The sequence below is a fragment of the Lissotriton vulgaris genome, chromosome 9, assembly GCF_964263255.1.
Source record: "Lissotriton vulgaris chromosome 9, aLisVul1.2, whole genome shotgun sequence".
Classification (NCBI taxonomy): Eukaryota; Metazoa; Chordata; class Amphibia; order Caudata; family Salamandridae; genus Lissotriton; species Lissotriton vulgaris.
This window is the reverse complement of record NC_141697.1, coordinates 32,528,264-32,546,977: the sequence shown is the minus strand read 5'-3', so window position 1 is coordinate 32,546,977 and position 18,714 is coordinate 32,528,264. Positions and strand designations below refer to the sequence as shown.

Genomic DNA, 18,714 nt, shown 5'->3' with positions numbered 1-18,714 from the left:
CTGAACTTTTGCTGCATTTGACAACCTACTCACTCACCTGCACTTACACCACCTTTGTTACTCTGCGCTGTATTTCTTCAATAAACACGGGCTCTTCCATAGGTTCAAGGTTTGTGGTGTTTTATCCACAGCCTCGGGAGATGGCCTCTCACCATGGCTAGACTCTGCACCACACACTCTGTTATCTCAGTTCCTTTTCTAATATTGTGAAGTTCCACACTTGTGGAAAGCCAGCCAGTATTTTGGCTGTAGGTTGCTGTTCAGTTTCATGTTCTTGCTTTAGAGGAACATCTGCTTGCCTCTTCATCCAGAAGCTTGATGGTGGTCCACACCCTAGGTACGTTATTGTAATATCCGTGTTTGGGCAGAAATCCATATCCAAACTTACTGAGAAGGGACCATGAGCAGAGAGAATCATGGCAGACTATGTTTAATGGGCCGGGGGTGGGCAGATTTGGATGGGGCCTGCTGGATACTTGCTGTTTGAGAAGATAGACGGCTCGACAGCCTTAGTCAAAACACACACTCATAAATGCCAACTGTCTTGGATTCTTTTTGTTCTTTTGGAATAGTAGATATTCCAGTTACAGAGATGCCAGGTAGAGGAGGAGAGAGGAAGTAAGGCAGTATTAAACTGGTTCAATCCGGCTCATGGCAGATAAACATTGTATATATATATATATAATCCACAGGAGAGAAAGGGTCAGAAAGCCACTCTTATACCCCTTTAAATTACTCAATACAAATCAACACAAGAGTGACAGCAAATATTCAAATACAAACAAAGGCAGTAGAACAGTTCAATTACTACCACCAAAGTAAGAAGACAGAAATGAAACGGAGAAAAACAAGGAACCGGTAAGTTTTACAGGTGCGAAGTGGTAAAGAAGAACCCTCAGGCACCAACTGAGGGCCGGATGCCAGTTGTCTTCATTGGGTTCTTATAGAAAACATGATTTAGTAACCACGAGTGCTGAAAAAGTGAATTTAAAAGAAGTGTGTACTACTCCCCAAATCAGAAGATTATTTTAATGAAGGGGTAGTTCTAACTCCGTTAAAAACATTAGTGAGAGCGGACATACATTTGGTCGTGTTAATTTAAACCAAGAAGTCCTATACATAGAAAAACAACGAAGGTCGACATGGCATGTTTCTGCTATAAAGAGCTACTAGTAAGCTCAGCATTCATCAGGACCAAAAAGAAGAGACCTCGCCTGGTGGCTGGTGCACTCTAAGGCACCAATACCAACTACGGCGGGACAAAAAACACACAGATTACAAACTTGAATGCAATCAATGTACAGGTACTTCCTCGTGCGTCCTCCCCAAAGCGTGAGAGATGAAGTTTCTGTAATATATCAATAGACATAAAAGAGAAAACAAAGGGTAAACTGCGAAGCATTTCCACATTTTGAACTGTAGTTTTCAAAACACAATTGCTGCCAAGAAAATATTGTAAGGAAAACGCACCGAAAAAGTCATAAAAATTTGTTTGGTAACATAGTGGTACTCACTATATCCCAACTGATGGTAATAAACTAAATTTACACAATAACAATCAGAAATTCCTGTGCATACAACTATGCAGCTTTTCAGGCGAAATCTCATCTTTGGGATATCTACCTCTTATCAGCAGTCATGATCTCTTATGATACATGGGCCAAGAGGGATTGCCTTAAGAAATTATTTGAACAAGTGTCCGTTTTTGAAGTTAAATAAATACATTTAAAATACACCTTCAGATAGGGAGCTCAGTAATGGAATGTCTAAGGCATAACACTCACTCATATGACTCAGGAGTGGAGCCCCATAGGCGCGTGGCAGGGGGAATTCTTCACACCCGGGTCATCTAAAAGATAAAAACCGGGTCAGCTGACGACCGTAATTAAGCAGCAAGACATGTTCTTTTATAAGCTCTTTCAAAGATAAATTAGTTAAGTCAGGGCACACGGTTGCCAGTGGAACGGGAGAAAGGAGCATTTCGCCGCAAACACTTGCTACCAGGCGACTCCCCTCCAGGAAACCTACAGCATCCAGAACCACGGCCCGAATACACCGGAGACCGAGGAAGGACGCTGATTAAAAGAATACGTGCTCCACGTAGGTTCCGATCACTTGTTCGTCCCATCTTAAAGTTTAAAGGGGCCGACTTGTTTACAAGCCTTATTTGCTAGATGTATGTAGCGTCTGTCTCTTGTTGAAAAACTTTATTAGTACGATGGACTGGCACAAAAGGCAAAGATATCCTTCTCAAAAGAAAAGAGTTAATATTCGTATCTCAGCACACAGGAATTACTGTGCTTTACTAAAAAGAAACAGCCTACGGGTAATAGCTCTAAAAAATGCAGGATCGATGGATGATACCGAAGTGTGCTGTCTGCACTGACTATCGGTTGAGAACATAAATGCAAAAAGATCCAGCAATAATAACCAGATGCAGCCATCTTATTTTGTCTAAATATGTACGTGTAAGTGTCCACATCTGACATCTGTAATAAGACACATAACACAAAGGGCCAGCAATGATAAAGACAAATGAAGACACTCCATCTGCCTAAATATGCACGTATAAGTGTCTATGTCTGATACCTGTGTAATAAGCCATACAGCACAAAAAGACCTCTCTTTTAGAAATCTAGGGATAGACTGAATCTATTGGTTACTTCCACATTCAGCAAAAGGAAGTAGTTGTTATAAAAACACTAGGCTGAAGAAATTTGGCACAATGACTAAGGGCGGATAATAGGAGCAGGAATCCAATAGTCAATGTATTTTGGAACCAAATAATGACCTCAAAGGTCTCAACAGATGGATCACCGCTGCTTGACTGACCCCCAGGGTATATCATCATTTAATCCATGTGTATGCGTAGAAAGGCGGTAGATCCATCTTTGTTCCTTCTCAAAGATGGAGTTTTCGCTGGTTTGATTCAGTTGCTCTATTTTTGTCCATCTAATGTCATTAGGACAGTGACCTCGTTCCAGATAATGGGCGGTTAGTTTGGTAGTGCTCTTCCGGCACCTCACATTACTTCGATGTTCTCCAATACGTACCTTTATGTTCCTCATGGTCATCCCCACATATTTTAAGTTGCAGGGACAGGTAACAAGATAAATAACGCTGCTTGAATTTCAATTCGTGTCTCCTCTGAGATGCCAGAGTTTGCCCTCTTCCAAATTAAGTGTCTTAGTTGCTGTAGTGAGGTGGCAAACACTGCACCCTCCACATGGGAAATGGCCATTCACGGGGGGTAAACCCCATGTAGTAAGTACATTATTGTCCTGAGTAGTGTGATCAGTTCTAGGACGGGTGTGGACCAGAGCATCTTGTAGGTTCCTTTCTCATTTGTAGGAGAACAGCGGTTTTTGCCAATTCCGCCCCGTGCTGTTTAAAATTCGCCAATGTTTATTTATGCAGCGACTCACAGCATTTGATATATTGCTGTAGGCCGTCACACAAGTCAAAGGTGGCTCGGCTTCGCTGTCCTTCGTGTAGGCTTCCAGTAGAGCTTCCCTATTTTGTTTTTTTGCCCTCTTGCGGCCTTTTTGGAGGATAAACATTGTAACCTTGTTATGTTCACAAACCCCCCTAAAGCTATCTGGAGTAAAAGTTGGTGTTGTGTTGATATTGCTGGAAGATTTCCTTTTTTGAAGCTCCAGTCTGTGTGCTCAGGAAGGTCCATTTGCTAAAGTGACCGTAAAACACACCACGTACAAATCTGGAATTGGAGTTCCTTTATACCCAGCCATGGCAACAGTACGTATTTTGGTTTGTAGAGCACATCCCCTGACTGTGCGCCAGAAACATACACCAAGGTTTGGTTTGATGGACTGGTGTCCGTGCGTACAGCTACAGTACCTCCAGGGGTAAAGTTTATCCATGTTGCTGTACATTGCGGAGGATGGGCATCCAACTCCATGCATAGTAAGTACATACGGCTCTGGTGGGAATCATGGCAACATAAGATTGAGGTTGGTCTGCTGTGCAGGTGGGGCATGAAAGGCATAGAGGAAGCCAACAGGCCATGGAGTCATGGGAGATGGTCTGAAGGAAAGTTCAATGGAGGAGGTCAGCAGAGGAAACTTACAAATGTGGACATCTGTGGAATGATCAGATGGCAGGGAAAGATTGCTGTACGGGCAAATATTTATGGGAAGGAGAAATTTACCTCAGTGGTGAGCACTTTAAAATGAGAAAAAACAGGAGCAAAATCTCTCTACTCTTAAGGAGAAATGACCCACAGAGGGGTGCAATGTAAGGTGAGTGCAAGCTGGCTGGAAGTGCTCGATGAGATAGCTGTGATGGGGTTTCTTGGAGAAAGAAGATGGCTTGAAGAGCTTGTGAGCTGGATGGAAACGTAGGAAGAGAGGGGCCTTGCAGGGGAGGCGGAGATCTGGACGTGAACAGTGGTCTTTTAATGCCTTAGAATTTATGGAGAGTTATTTTTGAACTGCTTCATAGATCACAGCTTTATAGGACGAAGAAGTTGGAAACTACAAGTAAGCACATAAACATGCTACGGGAAGCAAGAATGGCAGGGACACCGGTTAATATGAGACACTTAGTGTCCTTGGCAGTCACCGACATGTGAGCGCATTCTGTGTTGCAATCGGTTGGCTTATCTTTGCTGACAGTTAATCGGCCATTCTGGGAAACAGCTGTGATTCTTTCTCCTGCACCAATATTCCAGCACTCATGGAAAAATACTCACCTCAGAGCACCTAGTGGAATACAACCCTCATAACACACCCATGAGGACACTCCCACACTAACAGGCCCACTTCATACTCCCACCTTGAGACATCCATGGCAACGTACCGACCTCAACATTCTTGGGAACACATCCAATGAGAATGCGCCAATGAGGACACACCCATGGGAACAAACCCACCAATACACGGCCCTGGAAATACTTCTCCAGCTGCACACACTAAGGTTGATGCAGGCATCTGGGCACACCTCTGTGATCATATCTACTGGCGCATACCCACCTGGACATCCGCACGAGCGTACACACCCGGCCACAGTCTCGTGAACGCGCCCCCTCATCCGAATGGATTGATGTCAGGATTTATAACCTAGAATGAGCTAAATCAATGGGAAAACATGTACCGAAGCTTTTACAAGCTAAGAAAGCAAGACCAGCAGGCATCTATTTCAGAATGCAAACAGAAAACTGTGAAAGGGTCTTTGTGAGAACATGGCTGTTTGGGCTGGAGCTGAAAGTGTGCTGGAGGCTCAAGGTGTTCATGCTGCATTCCCTCCGCAGTCCCATCCAGAGGTTCATCTACAGTGGAGAGACAGAAGGCCCCTTTTAACTGTACTGTCACTTACCAAGGTGTTCAGAGAGCGAGAAAGCACTGAGCACTATAAAGTTAAACAAGAAGTACATAAAGGCTCAGGCAGATGATGGACAAATGAAAGTGAATTGTTGCTAATAGGTTTGAAAAATGATGGAGCAAATGGTTCGCAACCTTTCTTTTAATGGCAATTAAATCAACTGTTCCTGGAGAAATCTGCAGTAATCTGTTGTGGTCATTGGAGGAGATAGCAAAGTTCAGAAAAAAGCCAGCCTTCATTTTCAGTGGGTCTGGGCTTACAAGGCGCAATCTTTAAATCAAAATAACCCTATTTGTCTGACTCACTTCCTGACAAGGCAGGCTGAATTATTTGTGGACCTAAGTGACCATAGGTGGGAGGTTCTTTCTTGACTGAAGAGTTTAAATTTTTTTTTATCTCTATTTAGATTTTCAGCCATCCAACATGATAGCAACATAAGTAAAAGTAATAATTTTCTCATGGTGTACAACTAAATAAATGTCAGCGCCATCAGCATTGACTCTACTCTGCCCTTACATTTGTATATTCAAAGTAAGCAGTGCCACATTTTATGCCCAAGCCAACTTTCCCTGTGCTTACAGTGTGCTCCACTCCATCTTCTGTCCGTACCATCATTGGAGGTCAGTGGTCCCTTGTGCAGTTCTGTGTTCCATAAAACAGAAACTGGACCTCACCTGTTAGGCCTCATCGGAGCTCTCGGGCGCCACCCAACACACACCTCATTCCTCCACCTGCTCCTGCCGGGCCTGGAGATTCTGTGTTATGCCAGGAGATCCTGTGTCATGTCAGGAGATCCTGTGTCCTGCCAGAAGATCCATTGTCATGCCAGAAGATCCAGTATCATGCCAGGAGATTCTATATCATGCAAGGAGATCTCTTATACCAGGAGACCACATATTATGCCAGGAGATCCTGTTTCATGCCTACCCACTCTGTAAGATCCTCCTCTGCCCCCTATCTGTTCTAAAACTTTTCAGCCATACCTCCTGTGCTACAGCCCGTTCCACCATGTCCATGCTGCTCTTTAACATTGAGGGGACCCTGTTGGATTGGTCAGTATCCTACAAGCCAAGCCAGGGGCAAGGGTAGTAAACATCAGTATCCTAAAACCCAAGCCAGGGGTAAGGGTAGTAAACACCAGTATCATATAGCCCAAGCCAGAGGCGAGGGAAGTAAAGTCTGTATCAATGAATGCAAGTCAGTGGCAAGAGCAGTAATTGTCAGTAACATCGAAGACAAGCCGGAGGCAAGAGCCGTAAACTTCAGTAACTTAGAAGACAAGCCGGAGGCAAGAGCAGTAAATGTCAGTAATGTAGAAGACAAGCCAGAGGCAAGAGCAGTAAATGTCAGTAATGTAGAAGACAAGCCGGAGGCAAGAGCAGTAAATATCAGTAATGTAGAAGACAAGCCGGAGGCAAGAGCAGTAAACTTCAGTAACTTAGAAGACAAGCCGGGGGCAAGAGCAGTAAATGTCAGTAACGTAGAAGACAAGCCGGAGGCAAGAGCAGTAAACTTCAGTAACTTAGAAGACAAGCCGGAGGCAAGAGCAGTAAATGTCAGTAATGTAGAAGACAAGCCGGAGGCAAGAGCAGTAAACATCAGTAACGTAGAAGACAAGCCGGAGGCAAGAGCAGTTAATGTCAGTAACGTAGAAGACAAGCCGGAGGCAAGAGCAGTAAATATCAGTAACGTAGAAGACAAGCCGGAGGCAAGAGCAGTAAATGTCAGAATCATGGAGACAAGCCAGAGGCAAGAGCAGTAAATGTCAGTAACGTAGAAGACAAGCCAGAGGCAAGAGCAGTAAATGTCAGTAACGTAGAAGACAAGCCAGAGGCAAGAACAGTAAATGTCAGTAACGTAGAAGACAAGCCAGAGGCAAGAACAGTAAATGTCAGTAACGTAGAAGACAAGCCAGAGGAAAGAGCAGTAAATGTCAGTAACGTAGAAGACAAGCCGGAGGCAAGAGCAGTAAATGTCAGTAATGTAGAAGACAAGCCGGAGGCAAGAGCAGTTAATGTCAGTAACGTAGAAGACAAGCCGGAGGCAAGAGCAGTAAATATCAGTAACGTAGAAGACAAGCCGGAGGCAAGAGCAGTAAATGTCAGAATCATGGAGACAAGCCAGAGGCAAGAGCAGTAAATGTCAGTAACGTAGAAGACAAGCCAGAGGCAAGAGCAGTAAATGTCAGTAACGTAGAAGACAAGCCAGAGGCAAGAACAGTAAATGTCAGTAACGTAGAAGACAAGCCAGAGGCAAGAACAGTAAATGTCAGTAACGTAGAAGACAAGCCAGAGGAAAGAGCAGTAAATGTCAGTAACGTAGAAGACAAGCCAGAGGCAAGAGCAGTAAATGTCAGTAACGTAGAAGACAAGCCAGAGGCAAGAACAGTAAATGTCAGTAACGTAGAAGACAAGCCAGAGGAAAGAGCAGTAAATGTCAGTAATGTATAAGACAAGCCGGAGGCAAGAGCAGTTAATGTCAGTAACATAGCCAGAAGCAAGAGCAGTAAGTGTCAGAAACATAGAAGACAAGCCAGAGGCAAGAGCAGTAAATGTCAGAAACGTAGAAGACATGCTGGAGGCAAGAGCAGTAAATGTCAGTAACTTAAAAGACAAGCCAGAGGCAAAAGCAGTAAATGTCAGTAACGTAGAAGACAAGCCAGAGGCAAGAGCAGTAAATGTCAGTAACGTATAAGACAAGCCGGAGGCAAGAGCAGTAAATGTCAGTAACATAGAAGACAAGCCAGAAGGAAGAGCAGTAAGTGTCAGTAGCAGCCGGAGGCAAGAGCAGTAAGTTTCAGCCGGAGGCAAGAGCAGTAAGTGCCAGTAATATAGAAGACAAGCCAGAGGCAAGACAATAAATGTCAGTAACGTACTAGACAAGCCGGAGGCAAGAGCAGTAAATGTCAGTATCGTATAAGACAAGCCGGAGGCAAGAGCAGTAAATGTCAGTAACGTAGAAGACAAGCCAGAGGCAGGAGCAGTAAATATCAGTAACATAGAAGACAAGCCGGAGGCAAGAGCAGTAAATGTCAGTAACATAGAAGACAAGCCAGAGGCTAGAGCAGTAAGTGTCAGTAGCATAGAAGACAAGCCAGAGGCAAGAACAGTAAATGTCAGTAACATGGAAGACAAGCCAGAGGCAAGAGCAGTAAATGTCAGTAACATAGAAGACAAGCCGAAGGCAAGAGCAGTAAATGTCAGTAACATAGAAGACAAGCCAGAGGCAAGAGCAGTAAATGTCAGTAACATAGACAAGCCAGAGGCAAGAGCAGTAAATGTCAGTAACATAGACAAGCCAGGGGCAAGAACAGTAAATGTCAGTATCGTAGAAGACAAGCCGGAGGCAAAAGCAGTAAATGTCAGTAACACAGAAGACAAGCCAGAGGCAAGAGCAATAAATGTCAGTAACGTAGAAGACAAGCCAGAGGCAAGAGCAGTAAATGTCAGAATCGTAGAAGACAAGCCAGAGGCAAGAGCAGTAAATGTCCGTAACGTAGAAGACAAGCCAGAGGCAAGAGCAGTAAATATCAGTAACATAGAAGACAAGCCAGAGACAAGAGCAGTACATTTCTGATGGATAAGTCTGCCAGTGGATTCCTCACCTTGTGAATATCCCCTGCGCCAGCAGCATTCGGAAATTTTTCATAGCTCTCCACGCCGACGAGGACGATGTCACAATAGCATGGCTCTGCTTGCTGGTCTGCTGATGTCACTGGAGCCACAAGAGAGCCTCGTCGGCGTGATGACGCCAGTTCCCTTTTTTCCGCGCCATCGGCGCTAACGGTTTTCTGAGACTCTCCGTGGTTTTGTGGTTAAATTGTGTTTTTGGCTTGCTTCTGTTGTTTCTTTTCTGAAGATGTCTTCGAGGAAATCTGGTTTCAAGCCCTGTAGAGAATGTGGGGGCCATATGTCCATCACGGACCCCCATGAGGATTGTGTCTGGTGTCTGTCGTCGGATCACGATGTCGAGGGTTGCTCTTGCTGTCGCAAGATGAACCAAAGCTTTGAAGGAGAGAGAGGCCAAACTATTCATGGCAAAGATGAGAAAAGAGAAGAGATGTCGAAGAAGATCAAGATCGAGGTCCAGGTAGAGGTCGAGATCGAAGTCGACGTCGGGTCATGCTTCGAAGTCAAAGAAGCACAAGAAAAAGAAGAGACACAGCTCTCCACGCCGTTCAGATAAGGATACGGCTCCGAAGTTGACTTCACCAGCTCCTCGATATCGTAAGGACTTCGTCTCTCCATCCCCTTCAGGCTCAAATCAAGGTACTCCTGTTCGATTGACTTCGCCTTAAGCTTCACCGGCACATTCTCTGATACCGGCTCAGTTTCCTGTTCCGGTGGATTAAGCTCCGGTTCCACCGTTGGCGCCGGCTGGCCCGAGTCCGGTAATGCCTCAGCCGGAGACTGTCCCAGGGGCCTTCCCACCTTTCCCTGGCCTGGGTACGGCTCCATCACATTTCTTGAATGCAATGTATGGAGTCTTTACTAGAGCTATGTAACCCTTTTGAAGCACCTACGGGTCCAAGGGGTCCTATGGCCTTTAACCTGGGAGTTCCTCAGGCTTATGCTCAGGCTCCCTTTATGCCGTTTCTACCAGCGGCTCCATCCTGGCATATCCCGACACTGAGGACATCAATGCCGTTCCTTCATTTCCGGCGCCATATCCTTCATCTCCGGCGCGTCAGCTTGACCTCGTTCGACTCAGGCTGTGCCTCTGGATCCAAGTTCGACGCCGGCTCAGGAGCCGTTGGAGTCGTGTCTGGCGCCGCCGACGCTGGTTCTGAGGATGAGGTTGAGGCGAGAGGCTCAGAGAGTTTTGGAGGAACAACGCTATCAAGCTGAGGAAGAAATGGAAGAAGGTGAACTTGAAGAGTCGGAAGACTTACTTGAGGGGTTGAAGGAGGCTAGTGTTCTAGATACGTCCCCGGAGTGGGAACTTTCTCCTTCTACAGATGTCTTTCTAAGGATGTGGCTCCTTACCACACAGTTATTAAGAAAGCAGCAGAGCTTTTAGATCTACAGCTTCCAACAGCTGAGTTTAAGTCTAATATTTCAACTGAGGTTCTACATTCTCCATCCACTGTGATAGAGCCATTATTGCCTTTTAATGATGCTATCACTGAACCAGTTTTGGAAGTCTGGCGTAAGCCCTTTTCAGCTCCTGCGGTACCGAAGTCTGTTGCTAGAAGGTACAGGACAGCTCCAGGAGATCCGGATTTCCTAACATCTCATCCTTCTCCAGAGAACCTTGTGGTGCAGGCAGCTTGTTCTAAGAAATCATCTGGGGCTTTTCCTCAAGTCCCTGGGGACAGAGACTCTAAGAGGTTAGAACAATCCGCTAAAAAGGTCTTTTCATCAGCGAGTATGGCCTTGAAGTCTACAAATGCTCCCTGTCTTTTGGGCCGTTACATACATGCTCTTTTGGACTCTGCAAAACAGCTTGCTCCTAAATTGTCTGAGGAGGACAGACAGAATTTTAACAATGTGTTGGCTGACACCCAGACAACTGCACGCCAGGTTATATAGAGTGGTCTGGACACTGCAGACTCTGTTGCTAGAATTATGGGTTCTTCGGTTTTCACGAGGAGAAGTGCTTGACTCAGATCATCAGAGTTATCTCGGGATGTGCAGGTGACTCTTTTTGACCTCCCTTTTGATGGCTCCAGGCTGTTTGGCAAGAAGGCAGATTCAGCCTTGCAGAGGTTCAAAGACAGCAAAGCCACCGCTAAGTCCTTGGGTCTGCAGGTGCAGCCTAGAGGTTCTAGTTACAGAAGATACAGATGTTTTGGAAGGTCGTCCTTTCGGACCTACAGGCAGCCTCAGCAGTAGCAGCAGCAGCAAAATACTCTGTATAAATCATATAGAGTCAAGAACAGAGGACGTCCACGAGTTTGGCAGCCCTCCTCCTCCTCCTCTACCTCCCCTACCTCCCCCCTCTTACCACAGCAAAGCAGCCCTATATCCACCATTCTGGATCATGTGGGTCCTGTGAGGGGTCGGCTTACCCATTTTCTACAAGATTGGGAATCGGTCACTGCGTACCGTTGGGTTCTAAATCATGTGGAAAATGGGTATGCTCTTCCCTTTTGGGAATTACCTCCAAATTACCCTCCTTGCCAAGGGGAATGTTCAGAGGAACAACTTCTTCTCCTGCAGGAGGAAGTTCTTACATTACTAAAGAAATGTGCGATAGAGGTGGTTCTAGAGCGGGAAAGGGGTCCGGGATGCTACTCCCGGTATTTCTTGATTTCCAAGAAGGATGGCAGGTTACGTCCAATCCTGGATCTCAGGATTTTGAATCTTTTTCTGAAGCACGAAAAGTTCAAGATGCTCACCCTGGCACAGGTACTTCAAGCGCTGCAACAGGAGGACTGGATGGTGTCGATCAACTTGTAGGATGCGTATTTTCATATTCCAATCCTGAAGTCGCACAGGAAGTATCTCTGTTTAGTGTCGCAACACTATCAGTTTGCGGTTCTCCCGTTTGGAATTACTACTGCACCTCGAGTCTTCACCAAGGTGATGGCAGTGGTGGCAACCCATCTTAGGAGATTGGGGATTCCAGTTTTCCCGTTTCTGGATGACTGGCTGCTCAAAGCGGAGTCGCCAGAGAAGGTGCTCCATAATCTGCAGGTGACAACCCAGCTGTTGTACAAATTGGGTTTCTCGATAAATGTGCCCAAACCTCAACTGGTGCCCTCTCAGCGCAACCTGTTCATAGGGGCGGTACTGGACACTACTGCTGATCGAGCATTCCCACCTCCTCAAAGGATTCTCGACATACAAGAAATTATTCCTTTGTTTTACAATGTGCAGTTTTGAAGTCTTGGTACCAGTGAGAAAGTAGATATCCTGAAGTGGATCAGACTAGATCTCTGAGGTTCATTTCTGGCGTCCTTAACCATTTGTAAACGGTACAGCTACAGGACCTTCAAGCATTTATTTCATCATATTTTATTAAATCAATCTGAGAAACTAAGGCAAAATCTAAACTATTACATTGAAAGAGATATGATCGAGGGCGTATATTGTTCAACTTAGAATTGATTGGGTTTAAGAAACATTGCTAGGAAAAGCCCCCGATGCTCTGTGTGCGTGAGTTCCAGCTCTCTGTCCTGGTGGTAGCTTTAAACGCTTCTGTTCCCATTGGAGCAGGGGCAACACTGATTTCCATATGGCTGGGTGGAAACTGAGGTGGCATGGTGGACACAATAACGATGATTCGACTTGAGTAATTACCAGTGCCTGAGAATAATTTAAGCATTCCATCCATCACTTTTTTCGTATACTTTAGTTTGTAAATGATTCACACTGGGGGGTTTCCCTGACCTGGAAGGACACACATGTTCACACTAGGGGAGTTCCCTAACTTTGAAGGACTTACATGTTCACACTGTAAGGGGTCCCCTGAACGGGAGGACTCACTTGTTCACGCCTGAGGGTACCCCGACCTGGAAGTATTCACATGTTCACACACAGCTGGTTTCAAAGTGACCTATAAGAGGTGCACTTGTTCATTGAGGAGGGCCTGGAAGGATGCACAGGTTCACCCTGATCAAGAAGGCAACACATGTTGGGCTCCCTCACCTGGAAAGGTGCTCATGTTTACCCAGCATAGGTAATGTGACCTGGAAGGATACACAGGTTAATCCCAGGCGATGTTAACCTGAACTGTATGAGGTGCACATGTTCGTTAAGGGGGTTCTGGAAGGACACACAGGGACTTTACTGTAGCAGCACATATGCCCGTTCGGAGAGCAGGTTTAGTGGAACGGCACTTGCATTTCACTTCATAGGAGCTCTCCGTCCTCAGATGTCGCTTTTAGAACAGTGCTTATCTTCCCGTCCTTATGGACCTCTTTATCCTGCTGCACTCCCTAGTCTGGACCAATGGGTGTCGCTATGTAAATAGTACTCTCCCTACCTGCCTTGGGGATTGTTGCTCTTGTAGCATTCCTAGTCCGGACCGTCAGGTGTCACTGTGATGATGGGACATAATTTGTCCTTTGCATGGTTTCTGGTTAAAACATAGACTGCAGGAGCCTCTCCGGTAAAAACCTATACTCCAAAATATAGATTTACTTTGCATAACTGCATATAATGCCTACATCTTACAAACTCTCATGCCACATGTTTTAGAACTGGGTTAACTTTCTATTCAAACTCCAGCTCTAGAACATGTAGGGAATAATTCTTTCAGCAGGACTAGTTTCAGGTTGACTTTTTTGTAACAAGATTTTATTGTAGGTTGGAGTTTGTTTTGTGAAAGGCACTTTTACACTATGTTTCCACCCTGTGCAGGAGCTGTGTTCATCGCTAGCAGATGTCTCTAAAATTGTTTTCCTCTTGTGTATGGACAGTGTTAGCTGTACTTCCCTTTCCGTCCATCAGGTGTCAGTGTGAGAGAGCATAGCTCTCGCCTTCCTCAGGGGGTCAGAGTGTTCTCCCTATTACAACTTGAACTGGTCATCATTTTAGCATAATTCTGGGACAACATATAATGTGGTGCCTCCTTTTCTCTGTCTCACAGCTGGGACCCCCGAAGACAAGATGAGGCTGTTCCTGATCTTCTACATCAGCACTCCACAGCCCCCCTCCGAGGTATGCTTTGTCCCATGCTTTTATTAACTGTATGTCAACATGATTTCAGATGGGTCGGTTCACCAGTACTTGCCTATAGGGGCCAGGTATCAGTTTGTTTGGGATCTGGTGGCGTTGGATCCCTGTGACGAGTGTCTCACAGAGACTGAATCAGTTAATGTTCACTGGTTGTCAGGGGCGTGTCTCAACAGTCGTTTTGAAGTGTTTCCTAAAAGCAGTTTGCTGTGCTGTACTCCTCATCAATGTGCCCTGATGAAGGCCCTGGCTGGGCACTTGTTCAGACTCTGTGGTGTTGCAAAACGCCGAGTGTGCAAACCTTGAATTGATGATGGAGCCCAGCAGAGTGAGTCCTGATGACCTCTTATGCTGCACCAAGCCCATGTTAGATAATGGTAGCCCATAAGGATGTATGTGACAATACATTGGTAAAATGGGGTCTCTGATATAGTTAATCTGCAGGTATGGTGATCTGATGGGAAAGAGATCACACTGGTTGATGCCTGTTACAGTGAGTGGTGTGACACTACACGTGTAGTGATCTGATGGGACAGCGATCATACAGGGTCGTGCTTTTTACAGTGAGAGGCGTGTGACACTAAACTTGTGGTTATCTGATGGGACAGAGATCATACTGGATGGTGCCTGTTACAGTGAGTGGTGTGACACTACACATGTGGTGATCTGATGAAACAGCGGTCATACAGGATGGTGCTTGTTACAGTAAGTGGTCTGACACTACACGTGTGGTGATCTGATGGGACAGCGGTCATACAGGATGGTGCTTGTTACGGTGAGTGGTCTGACACTACACGTGTTGTGATCTGATGGGACAGAGATCACACTGGATGGTGCCTGTTACAGTGAGTGGTGTGACACTACACATGTGGTGATCTGATGGGACAGCGATCATACAGGATGGTGCTTGTTACCGTGAGTGGTCTGATATAACACGTGTGGTAATTTGATGGGACAGAGATCACACTGGATGATGCCTGTTACAGTGAGTGGTGTGACACTACACGTGTGGAGATCTGATGGGACAGCGATCATACAGGATGGTTCTTGTTAGAGTGAGTGGTGTGACACTGCACGTGTGGTGATCTGATGGGACAGAGATCACACTGGATGGTGCCTGTTACAGTGAGTGGTGTGACACTACATGTGGGGTGATCTGATGGGACAGTGATCATACGGGTTGGTGCTTGTTACCATGAGTAGTGTGACACTACAAGTGTGGTGATCTGATGCAACAGAGAGTGCACTGGATGGTGCTTGTTACAGTGAGTGGTGTGACACTACACGTGTGGTGATCTGATTGGACAGATACAACACTGGATGGTGCCTTTTACAGTGAGTGGTCTGACACTACATGTGTGGTGATCTGATGGGACAAAGATCACACTGGATTGTGCCTTTTACAGTGATTGGTGTGACAATACACGTGTGGTCATCTGATGGGACAGCAATCACACAGAATGGTGCCTGTTACAGTGAGTGGTGTGACACTACACGTGTGGTGATTTAATGGGACAGAGATCACACTGGATGGTGCCTTTTACAGTGAGTGGTGTGACACTACACATGTGGTCATGTGAAGGTACAGCGATCACATAGGATGGTGCCTGTTACAGTGAGTGGTGTGACACTACATGTATGGTGATCTGATGGGACAATATTCTCATGGGATGATGGTGCCTGCTACAGTGACTGTTGTCACACTACACGTGTGGTGCGCTGACTGGACAATGTTCTCATGGGATGTGAAGGACTGGGTTTTCTAAGACCCAGCGGTGCCAGGGGACAACACCTGAAACCTTCGTGGGTAACCTGTTCCGGCGTACAAATGACAGAGACACGGGACACTTCCTTCGGCGTCAAAGATTTGAGGTTTATTTACTGCAGGGAACACAGAAGTCACGTGAAGTCCACAGCATGTAGGTTTGCGGGATCTGATTCGAATTGCTACTGTGGGTCGCTCCTTTTATACACATTTCTCTCGTATTCGTATTCAAAAACTTTATTCGATACATAAAATGAATCATAAAAGTATTGAACATACAATTCATCTTGCCATTAGAAAAGCTAATTGAAAACACAATTATACCAATTAATTTAAAAAGACATGATAATGACAATAATAAAAAGAATACAAGAAGGATTTGCATTATAAAATTTTGTAAAATTCCTATACATGTGGTGCTACCCATAATTCTTCCTAATCCTTAGCGAGATTCTGATGAAATTTAACATTGCACAACAGATTTCCACAGAAGATAGTGATGACAAATATTCATAACCTTCCTTATAACTGCAAGGCTGTCTACCCTTCAGGATTGGTTTGATAAACCGGAGTCTTGGCTCTTTATACAAGGAGCGAAAAAGGACCAGATGTAAGGTATTTTGCCTATCCCTGTTGTTACAAGGACAAGGGGGCAGTCTCTCACCCCAACCCCCTTGTTTAGGAAAGGCAAGTAAAAAATGAAGAATCTCCAGTCTGAACCTTGTTAAAAGGAATCGCCATTGCACATTAAGGGTAAATGTTAAGTAAAACTGAGGTTGGGGTTTACAAGCATGAGTAATGCAAATATCAGTTATATTATCCCTAGAAGGCTGATTCGCTGTCTTCAGATACTTTGCCTTTATGTCCACCTTATAATTCCCCTCGATTTTTTCAGGGTTATAAAAATAAGAACCAAGTTCAATTTTGTTCAGCATATTGCAGACATAGGACAACCAGGGGATCTGTTTTGAGTTTTCTAAAGCCATGCAATCAATAATGATTTCTTTAGTTAGTTGCAGGTCTTCAGATTGCCAAATTTTACCCCATAACAGCAGAGGGGACAAGCGGATTGTGTCAGAAACGCTGACCATACCAATTTCATTATGGCAGAAAGTGTTTGAGGTACTTTTTGGGACTGACAAGACCCTTTTTATAAAGTTGTTTTCCACCACCTGTATTGCGGCAGGCGATTCAGTCCCCCACACCCCTGCCCCGTAGGTAGCTACAGATAAGCATTTTGAGGTATAAAGGGTTCTGAGATGCATGATGTGCTTTTGCCCCAATTTACTACAGAAGCGGAAAACACCCTCTATCGCCCTTGTCATGTTCTGGGCTCGGACCTTCATTACCGGTGCCCAACTTAATTTACTATCAAACAGATTACCAAGGTAGTTGAAATTATCCACTTTCCCAATTGTGCGGTTGTTTACCACGAACTTCCTAATAGACGACCCCTTTGGGCCACAAGACATTACAAAGGATTTTTCAAAATGTACCTTTAGATCTAAATCAAGCATGAATTTGTTGAATGCATCTAAACACATTTGCATGCTGTTTCCTGTCAATGTCATTAGGACAGTATTGTCCGCATACGAAAGCATAGGAATGCTTTTACCATTAATTTTTGGGAAATCACAGCCTTGATTTAATAGGTACTGTTCTAATCCATTTGTATAAACCAAGAAGAGGAAAGGCGCCAAGATGCATCCTTGACGCACTCCTTCAGTAGAAGGTATTGGTTTCGTTATTTCCCCTTTCCCTCCGGATCTGATTCGAATTGCTACTGTGGGTCGCTCCTTTTATACACATTTCTCTCATAGGTTAGCATGGTACAAAAAGGTTTACAACTTGGTTCCCATCATTATCCCCGAGAGGGGTCGCTTTGATGTATTCAGGGTCCGGAACATAAGTACGGAAACATTTGGTGGTTCCCAACTGTAAAAACCCATCTTCACACCATTGGTACATTCCAATCAGCAGGAAACAGATCGAAGAAGGAACAAGGACAGGTGCAGAGGAAGACAGGACAGTGGGGAGATCGAAAAGGGTGTAAAAGGGGTGGCATCGGGAAACACGAGCTACAGGCATCAAAGGGACGTGCCTAATGAGATGCACGGCTAAGACAATAGACCGGTACGGCAAGATGAGCCTCGAGCGAGGCCATCTGCCTTACAGTATCATCCCCCTCATCATAAAGACACTTTCAAAGGAAACGTGTCTTCCGCAAGAGCTTGGGAATCCCAGGGTCGCAAAGCGGACAGCGTCCGTTCGCTGGCTACTTGAGGGCAAGAGACAAAATGGATGCCGTATCTAAGATGGAACCCGTGGGCTCGGATGAAGAAACCCACGAAACAAACGAACGGTTTAGGTTAGCACAGCGAAACTGCGCACACCCACTAAACTCGTCATTTGCGGTTCATAGATACCAGACTCGACCATATTCGTGCGAGTCGAAAACACCACTTACAATTGTCACGGAACCTCAGACGCTCCTTTTGCCCTCATGTAGGCAAGCACTAGTCGAAATCATATTCGATATTCATCAGACCGTCTAGATGTTGCTGCAGCATAACTCTATCCAACTGAGCTGCTTTGGTAACAGGCGGCTGTCTTATACACGTCGTAGCACAGAGGCCACATAAGGCAGGACCACACTGCACACAAAGGCACACGTGAACAGAAACGCCGCAACAACTCCGATGATCATCAGAATTTTCCAACCCCAAGTCGACATCAGGCCCCAAAACCACCCAAGTAGCGTCCAATCCCCTACGTCCACGTGTATGGACTCAGAGATCTTATGCAACTTTGAGATGGCTTGATAGACAGTCGGAGCGTTATCTGGAATGAAAATACAGCAGCTCGAATGGATCACCTTACTCCACCTCGATCTGCTAGAACAACGTCTAAAACCATACGGTTTTGTAACGTCATGAGCCTATCCGCCTGAAGTTCTGTGGTGATATTACCAAGGGCACTGGCAGTAAT

At 45.4% G+C, this 18,714-nt stretch overlaps 1 protein-coding gene across 1 annotated transcript in view; it reads left to right on the top strand.

Annotated features, from left to right (window-relative positions):
• SCFD1 (sec1 family domain containing 1) overlaps positions 1–18,714 on the top strand; it is a 709,689-nt gene that overhangs the window by 397,231 nt on the left and 293,744 nt on the right. Inside the window, exon 16 of the mRNA XM_086936984.1 lies at positions 13,876–13,946. Coding sequence (XP_086793110.1) covers positions 13,876–13,946 — 71 coding nt within the window. The remainder of the gene's footprint in view (positions 1–13,875; positions 13,947–18,714) is intronic.